Consider the following 15,853-nt stretch of genomic DNA (forward strand, 5'->3'; position numbering starts at 1 on the left):
TCATGACTCCAACTGTTATAAAACTTAGTCTTCTCACAATAACTTAACCTCCACTCTTTAGACACGTCACAACTGACTTGAAATCCCTAAAAGTTTGCAAGCACAAGATTGAAAATGGGACGTGACTTGAAAAGGGCATTAAATTAAATAAGATTATAAAATGGCTTGTAAAAATACAAATTAATAACCCTATTAAAATGCAAATAATTTTACATATAGAGAACTAATTGTTAAAACACTTATACTTAACCCAACCTTTCCACACCTCACGGCACATGAATTTAATACAAAAATAATGGGAATTAAATCCCATCAAAAACCTGCAGACTTCAAGGATTATGAAAAGGAAATAAGGAGTTTATGCGATCCATTTTCAAACCTAAATCCTTCATTGTTTTCACATCGTGAGCAAACTTGGAAATTTTTAGAGCCAGGAAAAATGACTGCTTGGGTTTCTACTCCATTTGCAGTTGGATTTGGAGGTATTTTTTTGTGTTTTTGAGCAAATCTGATGCTTGAACCACCATGTTTCACTGATATTCAACGCCAAGGTATGATTTACACCATTTCTGGGCAAATTTAGTCTGAATTTGGCTGCCGTTAGAAAACATGTTTTCTGATTCTTTACTTATCTTTGAGCATATTCAGTCTGCCATTGCTTTATTTTGATAGACAGATCTCTCTTGCTGCTGATGTTGATACCAAAGGAAAATTTTTCTTGTTACTTTCTTCTAATGAATTTGACCGCATGGTGGGTTTGATGCCATGATTGAATCTCTTTTTGCTGCTGCCAATATGAAGTTTTATCTTCTGTCCTGAATCCTGATGCTATTTTACTGCTTGATTTGAGAAAGCCATTGTTGTATCGTGGCTTTTGAAACTTGGAGCCGTTCTTTTTCTGTTATTTGGTCGCCATTTGTGAACATGCAGCTGCTATAGATAGCTGTTTTGCTAGTTTAACAGCCATGATTAGACCTGCTAATGGGTATTTCTGAAAATTTGAGATATTGAAGTGAAATGAAGGAAAATACTTTCTGGGTAATTTTGTATTTTCTCTACAGCAATGGGGGTTCTTTCACTTCTTTCTTTTCATTTATTCTGCCCTTTGTTTGTAGTTCCTTTCAACTGATATGGATGAGCTTTTTTTTGAAAAAAGTAGTGTTTTGATACACGTGACTTACCATTCCTTTTGATTTCTTCTGATGCTGATGCCGTGACTTGGGTAGACATTGCCATTTCTTTTGATGGAGTTGGGCATTTTTCTCAGAATGGTTATTCATTTTATCTTGCTTTTCATTTATTCTGCCCTTTGTTCCCTTGATTTACATTCTCAGCTTCATTTAGCGTCACAGCTTATGAAGCACTATCGTCAATATAGGATCTGCTGACATGATTGGGGTTTTATTTGCTGGTATCCTTTTTCTTTTTTTGTTGTCTTCTGTATCCATTGTAGTGTCAAGAAAATATGCTTCATTTGCTGCTCCAAAAGTGAAAATGCACTCAATCTGCATTTCTTAGTAACAGTTTCTTGCAAATGAACAAATACTGAAGCCTTGATGTCCATTTGATTATGGAAATAATGGTAGCATGCATTGTAATTAAGGTTGAAGCTATAGGCATGATTGTAGCTTTTATACGTATTTGATTGATATCACAATGATATCTCTGCTCTTTTATATTTTCAATAATGGCTGCACATACATATACAAACTTTTGTTGTATATCTTTTGAATGAGCAACATTTTGTCGTGATTTATATTGCTGCCCACCTCCTCTTTTAAGATTTGTGGCTTCTCTGCTTGCAAGATCTTGCTGTCCATATCTTTTGTAATCTTCCTTTGATCATCTTGCATTTTGAAGCCAAATCTTGTTGCTCACGAAACCTCTTTCTTTATATGCATTGCTCTGTTGTATTGTGATGGTGATTATACCTTCCTTCTAAATGCGTTGCACTTGCATCCTTACTTGGCTGCTTCTCTACTAGATGGCATTGCTCCTTTAAACTGAAATTCTTGACTCTTTGAATGTGCTTCCTCAAAATATGTAATGCTTTGACTGCAATCATGAAGTTCAAAGTCATCTTTTACAATTGTTACCGATTTTTACTATACTTGGGCTCTTCAACTTTCATTGATTTACTGTTTTGTCACCATGTTAACATTATGCAAACTTTGCTTCAATGTCACTGCAAGAGATTGGAATATAGGGTGTCTTAATGAACCCATTACGCTTCATTACATAGATTTTCATGGAATACTTTGGATTGAATTAGCACTGGGACTTGCCACATTGGCTGATTTTCTGGAGTATCTCCTTTTTGACACATTTTCCTGTTAACAATGATATGACACATCTTCATTATAAACAAAAGGTTTCAAACAGAATGTATGTCCCTTTGATGCTTATATACAGTTCTTCCATATATTTCTGATGTTCACATATTATTTATGATCCTTTGCTGAGATACTCCTTTTTATGCAAATGTATGAGATGTCATTAAGATAGGATAATTATGCATTTGAAGAGGTACTTTCATTGCTTAGATTTTTTGATCTAAACCATTCTACTTCCTCTTGCAGGACAACACAAATGAAGCTTTGGATTCAAGGCATGAAGCAACTGACAAGAGGGAGCAATCAAGAGGAGGCTTAACCAGTCATTCGTCACAGGCAATGACTGTTTACCTATGACACTTGCATATCTATTCTTTTTTTTTTCCATGTTCATTACATTTGTATAGAATAGATAGGAACTTAGCAATAAAGCAGCAGTGGCTACTCTTACAGTCCTTCGTGTGAGAGATGTATATTCATTTGGCATATCAGTTGCATTTCATCAAATGTATATCTCAGTTGCACTCATCTTTTGGTAATGAATACAAAGGATATTTCAGCTTATCTTTCCTTTGCTTACAATAATAGGAATTGCAAAATATCTGATTGTAAACATGAATTGAATGTGCAATTTTTTAAAAATCTTTTGCATATATGAAACTGAATTTTCACATAAATAAAAAATCAGTAACAGATACCATGTTAAGTTTTGCCCCATAAAATAAGATAACCAACAATAAGGAAGAACAAAATAGATGCAAGAGATGCACAAAATTATCCTGGGAAAACTCTTCCATTTGAAGGGAAAAACCAAACCACACAACAAAACTATCACTTTTATTGATAAAGAAATGTTCAAGTACAATGCTTTTCACTTGATACAATTTATACACACACACACACACACACACAAAATAGAGAGACTCTATTACACAACTGAAGGTCTCTTCAATTTCAAATATAAAACTCTTCATATTTCCATACCCATGCCTCTTTGTTTGATGCACAACATGTCTCTTTATATAATATTATTATAAATGTCTCTTTCAGCTGAAGATGACCATAGTGTTCGTAACAAACATATTTCTATCTCATAAAATCAGAGTTAAAGATCTCTATTGTTGCTACAGTCTACAACACAAAGTGCACTCTCCTCCCATGAAATCGTGAAAAGTAATCATCATCAGCACCCATTTTGAAATTTCAGCTGAAGATGACCATAGCGTTCATAAAAAACATATTTCTATTCATAAAATCGGAGTTAAAGATCTTTGTCGCAGCTATAATCTGCAACACAAAGTGCACTCTCCTCCCATGAAATCGTGAAAAGTAATCATCATCAGCATGTTGAAAAAACTTAGAGGTTTGAACTCAATGCCATGTAATATATCCTGCCAAGGCATTGTAGTGAAAACCACACCAACTAATTTATGGCCAAATCGATCCTGGGCAATGGCGAAAATAAAATGTTTTTCCATAAAGAATGAAATCCGAGATATCCCTTAATGAAATCTAAAAAATGAAGCAAATTAATCAGCAGCACAATATTACAATCTACCACTTAGGGAATCTCTCTATGGTTGCCAATTGAAATCATAACACTGACACTTGACCTTAAAATTTCAAAGGAAGAGTTCCGTGCACAACAACACACCTGAACTATTGCAATTAATGAGGCACCATCCAAAACAATGCACATCATCTCTATGTAGTGTCTATAGTGACGGCTACTTACAAAGATAAAGCAACAAATAAATAAATTGTGTTTGGAAGTACACTCACAACAAACTGCCGTATAGGTTGCCAAGGTTTAGTATTCATCTGCACATGAAAAGATGTCTCCACAACCAACATGAAAATGTAAGGACAACAATAATCAATCTGAGAACCTACTGAAAATATAGGAGATATGAATATGGTAGTAACTAAAGAGACATCATCTATGATCAAATTGTTTACTGTATGGGGTAAACGGTTTATTAATGCATACAGACAATAGACAAGAACATGTAACACAACAATACTCTTTTTATTATTTGCATATATGCTGAAGAGATTACATAGTGCTTCCAATGATGATTACAACCATGATCTTGGATGGTGTACATATATCTTACCGAAGAACCTTCCCGAAGGGGCCCATTGACTACATAACAATTACCGACTACATGCTAATCTACCCGTCGGCTGTTTTATAACTTTATCGACAACAAAAATCATCTTTACCAACCAGCCACAACCATAAATGCTCAACAACCATAAATGCTCAACTGCTTGTTTGGTGAAGTCATCCAACTCATATTTAGCCAAAAAACTGAAGTTATCCGTGGGCTGATCAGAAAGTGGATATCTGTACTTTTACTTTAATTTCACCCACAATTAGAATCCTCAACACATCTCAATGTGTCACATAGAGTCATACTAACAAATGCAAATTCCTCCACCCTTCTTGCTAAAAGGAAAAGAATCCTTTGCAAGAGGTCAATGAGCTCATCACCGAAGAACCTCAAAGATCTAACAAATGTTTTTGGTGTGAAGTTATATAAAGGCCTCTTGAAGAAAATTGACCATTATGCATTTGTATTGATTGTTTGCCTTGTTCTAGAAGTTTGGGAATTGTGTGGGAGATGAGGGCTTCTGCTCTTTTTCAGTATTGAAGGGTGTCAATTCTTCAATGTTTTAGGCTTTAGCACTTTGAGATGGTGAAATACCCATTGATATTGTGCATCCAGTGATGGCTTCATCCAAGAGCTATAATTGTGCTTCAAATTCTCAGTTCAGGAAGTTTATTCTATTTGATTGAGGAATGAATGCAATGAGGTGTTTAATGTGTTGTCCTCAATTTTGACATCACAAAATTGAGGCAACCCTACACAATTTTCTCATGGATTCGTAGGCACATCCTCTTTGTTTTAACGCATTGATGAGACATCATGAAAATAATTCATTATCTTCGAATTGCTCTTTGTGTAGGCTTGTCTATTCATTCTTTTGAAGGTTTTCCGTCGAGATTAGGCCCAATTGTTTGCTGGTAAGAGTTTTCATTCTTGCACTGCAAACACTCGATTTTTGGAAAACTTTCACGTCCTTTCTTCATTTTTCTTTGTGTTGTAAATAGTCTTTGGTCTTGTTTTCGCCTTAAGGGTCCGTTTGGTTCTTGGAAGATGACAGGAATTGGCTTTTTCAAAATCCGGATTTGAAAATTTTTGTGTTTGTTTCAAAATTGGAAAAATGGAATTAGCGTACTAGATTTCCAATTTTGCCTCAAAATTAGGTTTTCCAGCTTCCTACTAGCAAGTAGGAATTGAAAATCAAAACTTGGTTATGCTTTTTAAGGAGTGTAAAAACAATAGATTGGACTACTTTTTGAAATTTGCCTTCAACTCGAAGCTTACACATAAAAACATGTCTTCACATGCATCTCTGAGTGAAAGAAATGGTTCAAGTAAAATCCCAAAAGTCAGAATGAAGATTTGCAAAACCTTTTTTGACTAAACCAAGGTTTGTAGAAATCCTGGTTTTTTAAATTCCATGAACCAAATGGACCCTAAGAGAATGACCTTGGAATTCCGCTTGATTCGAGCCAACTTAGGTCTGATTTTGAGTAGTCTAGCTCAAGTTATGAAGGAAAAAGTGGGTTTTTTTAGGTCGATTACATATTTTTATTAAAAAACCTCATAAAAGTGGGCCTTTTATTGGCAATTGCATGATACAAAATTATATTTAATATCTCAAGTGGATATTGATGTCCATTTTAAAATTTCAACTAATTTTGAGTTGATTTGACCATGGTTTTTAATGTTTTATGAAAATTGGCTTATTTTAAGTCTATTTTCACGTTACTTTATTAGAAACTATAGTTAAATATTAAATATAAATACATGAGGCAACTTAAATGCTTAAAAGTGAGATTTTTATTACTAATTACATACATCCACATGCAAAATACTTTATGAAAACCCACTCCCAATAAATTCTAAGTCCCAACATCATTAAAAGTGTGCTTTTTAAATGCAATTACATATGTTATTGCATTAAAAGTTCATTTTTAATAATCTAATACATATGCATTTTTAAATCACCATTTAAGTGGGCTTTTGAAATGCATTTGCATGTCATTTTAACATGTAGATGCAAATCTAAAATGAGTTCTTCAATCACATCAAGCTAAAGTGGCAATTTTTGACCCAAATGCATATGTAGTTGATTAAAAACAACTTGTTTGCACTAACTTAATGCAAAGTGGCGATTTTGGGCCCCATTACATGTTTTAAATAAACTTGTTTTAAATGTCCAAAATACAAGTCCATTAAAGGTGGCGATTTTTAGAATTATTGCATGTATTTCGAATGCATGTAAAGGCCCCGAATTCCCCGTTTTTAATGACTTAGCCTCTTTATAAAAGCTGGTGGTGATTTCCAAGAGAATGCATGTATTTCAAAATGTGTAAAGGCTCCTAAAAAGTGCATTTTACACTAGCTAAAGCCCTTATTTTAAAGGTGGCAATTTTTAGCAAGAATGCATGAGTTTTTAATGATGAGATAAGCCCCGAAAATTACGTTTTTGACTAGCAAACACCCTATCAAATACAAGTGGTGATTTTTGCAAGATTACATGTATTTTATACAATGTAAATGCCTCTCCAAAAGGCGTTTTGAAGGCTGCGAGTTTCATCCAAGAGCTGATGGTGATTTTTGAAGGCATTACATGTATTTTCAGTACATGCGTTTTGACTTAAACAGCTTGTTTAGGGCATGATCTTCACCCAAAATGGCTCGTACATAAGCACTTTTTGCATTGAATCACTTCAAGGAAGCATTCTACGGTAAGTAAATCGCATTTCCAGTTTCTTCATCATTTTGCAAGCTAATCTCTTTCCCTAGGCGTAATTTTTGTATGCTCTTGTATACGGATTTGCTAAGTCAAAGTTTGTTCCACTATTTGGGCATTGTATCTCTCTAACTATCTCCACATGTCCAAATTCGAACCTTGATATTTGGATTTCAAAATCTATGTCTTATGCTGTTAGACAAATTTAAAATCCTAAATCTCTTGGATTTATTTAAGATTTGCTCAAGATTTGGAAAAAGACTTGTTTTCTCATTTTTGGAGCTGAGGTAAAATTCCTTTGTTATTTTCCTTAAGGCATTGATGTATATATTTGTTTTGTCTGTTCTTGCAAATCTGTCATTTCCATTTTCAGATTTGCATCTCTTTTTGTGTGCATGAAATTGCTCCTATCTTCCGTCTTCTTCTCCAAGTTGCATGTGCAAGGGTTCATATTCTTGCATTTGCAGTTGGGTGTAAAATCCCATTCTCAAAAGGAAGGGCAAGCTGACTATTTTTCCCACATGTAAATGCAAGTTAAAACCCCACCATCATGCATTCCATGTACTTCCATATGGCTGCCCTATGGTTAAAGTTTCTCCCACATGCTTGCCGGATAGAGTATCACTTTTTGCCCTTATTAAAATGTGCTATATCCAATGTGTTACTCATTTTTCCCCTCATTCACTTAACCCCAAACTTGCTGGCTGTATATGCAGTGGACCCTGAAAAACCCGTTTTTGGCATTTCTAATCACTTTTTAGCCATTTTGAGCTTGACCCATTTGCCCTTTCGTTGTCCCTGTACTTTCATGCCCTTTCCCTATACATACCTTGCTCGAGTATATGTTTTTACACACCCAAGTTTGCTATGGACCCTTCATATTATGATGTTCTTGGACTATGAGATTTTCATGTAACAATTGTGTAGGCATACGGTTTTGCAATGTCAAGAGAACCTACTCTAGCAAAAGGAAAAGATAGAAAGAAAATGAAGTACCAGTATGATCAGTATCATAATCCTATTCCATCATCACAAGTAACTTCCTATTGTGGTGAAGTGCGGGATACCAACATATCTCGTATGAAGATTGAAGATTTCCTTGCGAGAGTTGATGCTGAGGCTACCGAGAATATGATATGGATAAAGCTAAGTCATATTCATCTATTGTCCACTTTCCCCTTGGCAACTCATGAGCCAAACTTCATTCGTATATGTACAAGACACTTTGATGCACCCTCTTGAACCATCAGAGATCAAGATGGTAATACTATCATTAGTCTCGATCCTAAGACTATTGATCATATTTTTCATGTTCCTCACATTTTAGTTGTCACAAACATCACAAGGCAAAAGGCTTTGGAGCAGTAGAATAAGGATACCTCCTACTGCACCAAGTTCATCAATGATAATTGGTTGATCACTAAGAGGCCAAATCTTGTTAGATGGCCAATAAAAGGAATGGACCGTTGTGATTTCAAAGAAGAAATTAATGACCTCATCACATTGCTTAGTCACTTAGCAGGGCTCATGGATTCAAACACCTTCGAACCCTGGATGTACAAGTACATCTCTCTCATTATAAAGTCAAAGAAGAATATATTTTGGGCTGAACTAGTGAGTGATGCAATTTGTGAACTGGTGAACATGTTGACTTTAGGCGTGTTCAACATGAACTCCTACTTGGTGTATATTGCTGCTGCCCTAGGTTCTTTCTTAGGTTTGTCAACTAAAAATGATAGGTCTATTGTGCACGTGTGGGAATACTATGATCAACTGCCTCTGGAGTAAAGTCGGATACATTTCCAAAGGGTTCAGAATGCCTTCTTTGGGCATTACATGTGCTTGTTTGACAAAGAACTCCCAAACAAGTGAGTTTCTGATGAGGCGTGGAACAAAGTGAATGAGCATGGTTGTATGTTTCTACAGTTTCCCAACTTTACATATCTACGAGTTGGATGTTTCAAGGGAGAGCCATACACTTTGCTGAGGTACCCTATAGACAAGATTGTACTCATGGAATTGGCAAGACAACTCATGGGGGTATAAGCTTATCAATCCACTTTGTACCGACCAGGAGTGGGGATTTCGTCACGCAACCCCTTGAAGATAGGTGAGTACTCTTTGGATACCGTGCCTAAAGCACAGAACATGGAATTTGACTTGAAAGAATCACACTCAAGGAATTCGCAGCCAGAAGTTGCTTTGACTGGAGAGGACTGCATGATAAGATGAGGAAGCAATTCCTACACATACATCACCTAGAAGATCTCGGGATTGATGTATGCACTGAAGTGGATATACAATGCATGGACTACGCTTGGTTAATTGTGAAACAAAGTGTGGATTTCAACTTAGCAACAATTCCTGCTGGATTTGAGGATGATGATCAAATATTGGATCCCAGCTATATTCAACATAACTGGGAAAGATTACCCATTCTTCCTCCTACATGGTCATGCAAGGAAAGCACCTCAATTTGGGATCGGTTTCAATCCATTCTTGCCAATACCAACACTTTGCTGAAAATAAGAGGTTTAAAGTGCATCAAGGTAAAACCCGGGAAAGACTTTGATCCTGCTGGTCCAATTGGGATGAGATCCGAGATAAAGGGAAAAGGTAAAGATGGGACATCATCATCACGTTTGAACCTCCTGTTTAAAGTTTGCCCAAACTACTCATCAAAGGAGGGAAGGATTCGAGAGTACTTGAGATAAAAGGGATTGAAACTCAAGCAATCCTAATTGATTCAAGCGATGATGATGCTAGGAAATCAAAGGAGCCCTCACTAGTGGTTCCGTGTCCTCTTGAGGTTCTTGCAGCAACCTCTCTTCTAGATTCAACACCTGTATCCGATGAATCTCTAGTTTCACCTCTGAACACGTCTGTTGATGCATTTTCCAAAGATCCATTGAGTGAAGATCCTATGGTGATAACAGAAGCCTTGCCTATGTCATAAACTGCATCTGCATTGGAAATGGAAGACTATGAGAATGTGTTTGACACATATTCTATGTCCATACCTTCTATTCCACCTCAGTCATTGGCTCTACTTGATATGGCTTTAGCCCAACTTGAACAATCTATGACTGAATTTACACATAGTAGTCCTACTACTGTAGCCATTTAGACTGAGGCGCTTGTCATAGTTACTATAGTTATGCAAGATAATCCAATACGGACCATGGTGACTACTATTGCAGTTGGCACATCTTCTTTTAGCCTTCCTCCATGGTTGAGCAACATCACGTAGAAGAGAAAGAAAGGAAAAATCCCACTTGAAGAGTTTAATAGGTAAGTTGCTAGGCCAAGGGTTTCAAATTATAAAAAAGATAAGAAAGTTTCTCGAGTTGTGGTGGACGATAACAACATTAAGTATGCGGAAGTTGCTGAACCTCTTGTTGAAAAACCAATAGAAGAAATGCAACCCGCTGATTATAAGTTTTCCAAAATTGAACTTGGCAAGCAAACACATTTGGGTTGTAGACAAGATGCTCAAGATGCACTTGACTCATTAGTTCCAAAAAATTACAAGTTGTGGGAAAAGAAAAATGTTCTGAAAAGAGAGAATGCGCATCTTTTGAAAAGAATTGAAGGGATGAAGAAATCTTCTTTAGGTGATAAACATGCTTCCTCCAAGTGTACAAAAAGAATCAAAAGAAAGGCGCAAATTGTGGATGAGTGGTCTTCCAATATTAAATCACAGGGTATTCAGGTCATTTGAGATATCTACCGGATGCTGAAGAAAGGAAAGGAAGCTACTGCCAGATTAAGTGATATTCGAGAATCACTTAAATGACAATTAGAGTTGCTGGATGGAGACATTGGTGATTAGAAAAGCATGATGGAGTTTGATTTGGATGCTTTGTGTGATTATGAAGTTATCTCATCTGTAGAAACGTATCATGTTTACAAGCATTTGATGATAACAAGGAACAAGTTTTGCAATAGCTCATGAAAGATGCGAAGGCAGTAGTAATAAAGATTAATGAGCAAGAAGACATGATCAACGAATGTTACAAGAAGCTGTCATGTGGAGTTATCATTGAGAACAATGAACTCAAAAAAGAAGAGGATATTCTTACAGGGTTCACTGAAGCAATTTGCTTACAGCTTGAAATGCATTTGCACGTTGGAAGTGCTTAATAGATGAACTATAGAGAAAAAAAGATGTTTATGTCAAAGAAATTTCAGAAGCAACAAGTACATATCGAAAGATCATAATGGTTGTTGAATATGCTAGTGAGCCCGATGCTGAAGTTGTGCATAACTCATTGTAGAAATTTGCAAAGATAGTTGAGACTTTTGAACATTTCAAATTTCCCATATGTTTTAGAGCAGGATGAAAAAGATTACATGCAAAGAGCAATTATGTTGTACAATCAACTCATGTAGTCAAGTTGCAGTCGTATTAGGCAAGCAACTTTGAATAAGTCAAATTAATTAGTTAGGAGTTTGTTAGAGAATAAGTCAAAGTGGTTGAGAAATTCCTCTTTTCCCTCCATTTTTCTCTCTCCTATTTTCCTATATAAAGGAGAGAGCTCATTGTAAATAATCATCTTTTGTTTTAAAGAATAAGGCTGGGCTTGTAACTCGAAGTGCAAATCTCTGAAGTGAATAAATAAGCAAGTTTTCCAAACTTGGTGTTATGAGGCTTGGAATCAATCTATGTTTCTTATGTTGCATTGATTAATTTGTCTTTGTTACTTCTCTATTAGTGAAGCATTGAGCATTTAGTGTTGTTCTTGAAGACTTTGAGCTTTGGGAAACATGATTACTTTAGTTAATAGTGGCTGCAAGTACAAAGAGTTAATGACTTTGTGTTTTAATTCTTAGTATATCATTTTAAACTGAATAGTTAATAAGAGACTTTGTGCCTTATTAGCCATTCGTCCTTTATTCAAAGAGGATTGATTGTAGGAGCCTGTGGGCTATTATTTTTAATCGCACAAATCAAGTTGTACGTCTGTCTTAGAAGTTGTTTCTACGTCAATATCTAAGCCACTGGTATTATCGTAGCAATAGATACCTTTTATTGATTCTCAAATAGTTGTTGTTAGAATATATGCATTCCTAAAAAAAAGAGGAATTGGTTTAGAGAACTACCCATTTGTCAATTCCAGTTAGGTCTCTGTTGTAGCCACCTACGGCAAGAAGGGAGCCTCCCCTATTGCTGAGAGGAGAGATTTATCTCACTAGACTGTTGCCTAAAATTCCCATTTTGTAAGTTGTAGTTCTAGTGACTTACAGATTTTTTAACCAACATAATGCAGCTCACAAATGTAGCTCATAAGGTAGTTTGTATGGTTTCATTGTGGAAGCCACACTCATTCTAGACCCGATGTGAGTCTCTAAGAGAAGCTGTTTGGACTTGTAGCAGATCGCACAACCTTTTGTGTTTCAATTTGCCTCTATATTGGGCAGCTACTATAAATGATCAACTTATGGTGATTGGAAGACATTTGGCAATTTTCTCTAGGCAGCATTTGAGTTTCATGTTCCTTTTTTTGGTTGCAATTAAGTTCAGATTTTATATTGAATATCATTTTGTAATGTGTTTGCAATAAATGAAACAAATAATCTCTATTGGAATTGCCAGTGTTTAGAATTGTTCTTTTTTATATAATTACCATTCATTTGCAAACAAAACTCTTAAAAGTATAAAACTTCAAAACACAAGAAATTCCAAAACATTGCAAAAAATCCAAAACCTGTCAATTGTCAGAGAGATTAGAGATTGAGACAGCAAGGCTCATTACACTGGTATCATAGTGGTTTCCCACCATCCTATAGGGTTGGGTATTATATGTAGCCAGAGAAGTTTGGTCCCTACACAGGGAAAAAACTAAACTATAGGTTGGACAAGTACAATGTAATGACCCCATCTTTTAGCCTTCACATTCTCCAAAGGCTAAGTGGAGCATAATTAATTTCTTATAAAGTCATTAAATAAATTAAAAATTAAAAAGTGACTTTATATTTAATTAATTTAATTAATTATTGTATTACAAGGGAGAAGCTTCTAGAGTGTGTATTAATTATTGGAAAGGGGGAAACCTCTAGTAATTTAATTTTCTAGAAGCACAATTAATTATTGTATTGCTAGGGAGGAGTTTCTAGAGAACGCATTAATTATTGGAAGGGGGAAGCCTCTAGTAAATGCAATTAATTAATGTTTTAGTTCCTTCTAGAAGGGTGAAAGAAAAGGATAAATAGGGGCGAGAGTCTCATAGTTTAGCATCGGATGATTGTGAATTGCATTTGATAAGAGCTTGGATGTGTGAGTCACATATCTTTCTTGGTATTAGAGGACGTTCATCCTCTCTTGTAATATTCTAGACGTCATTCCCTTGGGGTTTGGCCTTTGGAATACATTGCTATGTACTTGATTTTATCATTGTGAGAACTAATATTATTTCAGCAGCGGTTCAGTCTTCAATTTGCATAAATTCCTTCTTGCTCATGTTGTGTGGGTTGAAACTTATGCAAAGACATTTAAATCGCTTTCAGTAATTGGTTTAGTTCTTGGGCATTTCCAGGGTGCCCATTACATACAAGGAACACAATTTGGCACAATCGGGTGACAGGTACTTACGCTTTATTCTAACATTTTGACTTATGCTCTATTCTGACATTTTGACTTTATGTTTTGCTGCAATCCATATTTCCTCTAGTATTGTTTGTACAACTAGCACGTCATTTGCATGTACAAGCTCATATTTTCTGAAGCAAATCATTAGAGGACAATTGTATAAATAACTCTCTTTAGGATTTGATGAGATTTTGTTGTTGACATAGTTATTAGGTATTTACTTTAATTATGGATCAACAAGAACTCTAAGGGGAGTAAGTTTCTACTAGGGACAGGCACTTGTTAGTCTAATATACTTTTGGATCAGTGTTATTGCAAAGGCTATCCTTACAGTTTCCCATTTGGCTTGAACAACACCCGTGCCTCTACATCAAGCATCCTTGGGACAATGAATTTATGAAGTGAATTTTGGTGAACTTTTTTTTGATGAGTAGATTTGAAGTTGGAAGGGTTTCCTATTTTTTCCGTATGCTTGCTAGCAAATTCTGTGTCTTTTGTAGGTGAATGAATGAAATTGTTTTCATTTTGTGCTGTTTCTATGTGGTATATATTTATTATTTTGAAGTTTTAGTTAATATTATAATTGAATATGAAAAAATTAGTTTCTAATTGATCTGCTGCATGAATCTGAAGGTAAAGCTACATTTAAATTACAAACTATTCTTTTATGTATGCCTTGGTCTAATTTTTAGAGTTTTATAATTTTAATAGGCTTTTTGGAGTTCTAAATTGCACATAAAAACACAAGGATTTAGTGAGTTAGAGTGATTGTCTATGTCAGGGAAAAGTTTTGTATGAAACATTTAAGTCGGGTTTTAAGTAGTTTTGTGAGAAAGACACTAGTTGTCTTTCTGCTTGTTTGGATGCAATGAGATTTTGACACTGTCCTTATCATTTTTCATGCAAGTTTCTATAACCTATGTTATCTTCTTCTTGCCTCGTGTGGTTCTGCCATTCCAAAAGATTATTTCTTTTTCTATTGTGCTGTGGTTATGTGCATACACTATGAGATTTTGTTCAGTGATGACTATATCTTTTCAAACCATTTTGCATGAAATATTATTCTTGACGAAAACATATTTAAGCCGATTTACATTGACATTGTGTCATTATGTTTTTAGATGGAAGATGGTGATTTGGTATATTCTATGGATGATGCACTATTGGCTATGGGCTTTGGGAAGTATCAATGGTTTTTGCTAGTTTATGCTGGGATGGGCTGGATTGCAGAAGCAATGGAGATGATGTTACTTTCATTTGTGGGGCCGGCAGTTACTTCCGAGTGGGGATTGTCGCCTGGTCAAGAAAGCATGATCACTAGTGTAGTATTTGTTGGGATGATGGTGGGAGCATTCTTGTGGGGTATCCTTTCAGATTTAAAAGGGAGAAGGTAAATTCTTCCCTTTAAAAATTTCATTTTCTTGTCGAATTCTATTTGTACAAAATAGTTGTACACATATATGTTAACTCAATTATCTTATACTAAAGTTGATAATCCTGGCAAAAAAAAAGTTGTACAAATATTAATTGATTTTTCCCCTTGAAGTGATACAAGATGTATGTTATGAAAAACGACTCTATTTTGTTGATTGTGAATCATCATATAAATTATAAAAGGATAAATGTAGGCTATAACATTAATTACTAAATACTTGAGTTAGAGGTCTTGTCTTGAAACAATTTAGTTACTATTTTTAAACTTTGTTTCCCTGAAGTATGTAAATGCACCTCCTCACACAACAATTATTCATTTTACTTGTTATATTGGTTATATCTGCACTTGTACTCGAGGTTTAATAGCTTCAATTCAAAACAATTATTCTCAGAGAACATCTATCCTTAGAGAACTTTGTTGTATAGAAGGTTTTATTGTTTTATTTGCTTTCATGGCAATTGTTCAAGTCATGTATTTTACAAATTCAAACAATTTTATACCTACAATGTTCCTTTAGAGGATGGTCATTCACATAAAAGGTTATCATGGAAAAGGAGTTATAAATTGTTCTTGAAATTACTCTTAATGCACGTTAAGCAATTTTTAAATTTTGCAAGCATCATTGAAAAGGGTTGTGCAGTATTGAGTTATGAATAACTTTTTGTA

At 35.1% G+C, this 15,853-nt stretch overlaps 1 protein-coding gene across 5 annotated transcripts in view; it reads left to right on the forward strand.

The window, feature by feature from the left end:
* LOC149572902 (organic cation/carnitine transporter 7-like) overlaps positions 1-15,853 on the forward strand; it is a 153,138-nt gene that overhangs the window by 37,716 nt on the left and 99,569 nt on the right. For 3 of the 5 annotated variants that reach the window (XM_089813999.1, XM_089814006.1, XM_089814001.1), the window contains 2 exons: positions 2,580-2,669; positions 14,874-15,142. In XM_089813999.1, coding sequence (XP_089670125.1) covers positions 2,580-2,669; positions 14,874-15,142 — 359 coding nt within the window. Of the gene's footprint in view, positions 1-2,579; positions 2,670-13,699; positions 13,748-14,873; positions 15,143-15,853 lie in introns of all 5 variants that reach the window. The other 2 variants (XM_089814005.1, XM_089814000.1) reach the window with 1 other exon arrangement.

The sequence above is a fragment of the Cupressus sempervirens genome, chromosome 2, assembly GCF_028749045.1.
Source record: "Cupressus sempervirens isolate cs-2001-9-10 chromosome 2, ASM2874904v1, whole genome shotgun sequence".
In the NCBI taxonomy this organism is placed as follows: Eukaryota; Viridiplantae; Streptophyta; class Pinopsida; order Cupressales; family Cupressaceae; genus Cupressus; species Cupressus sempervirens.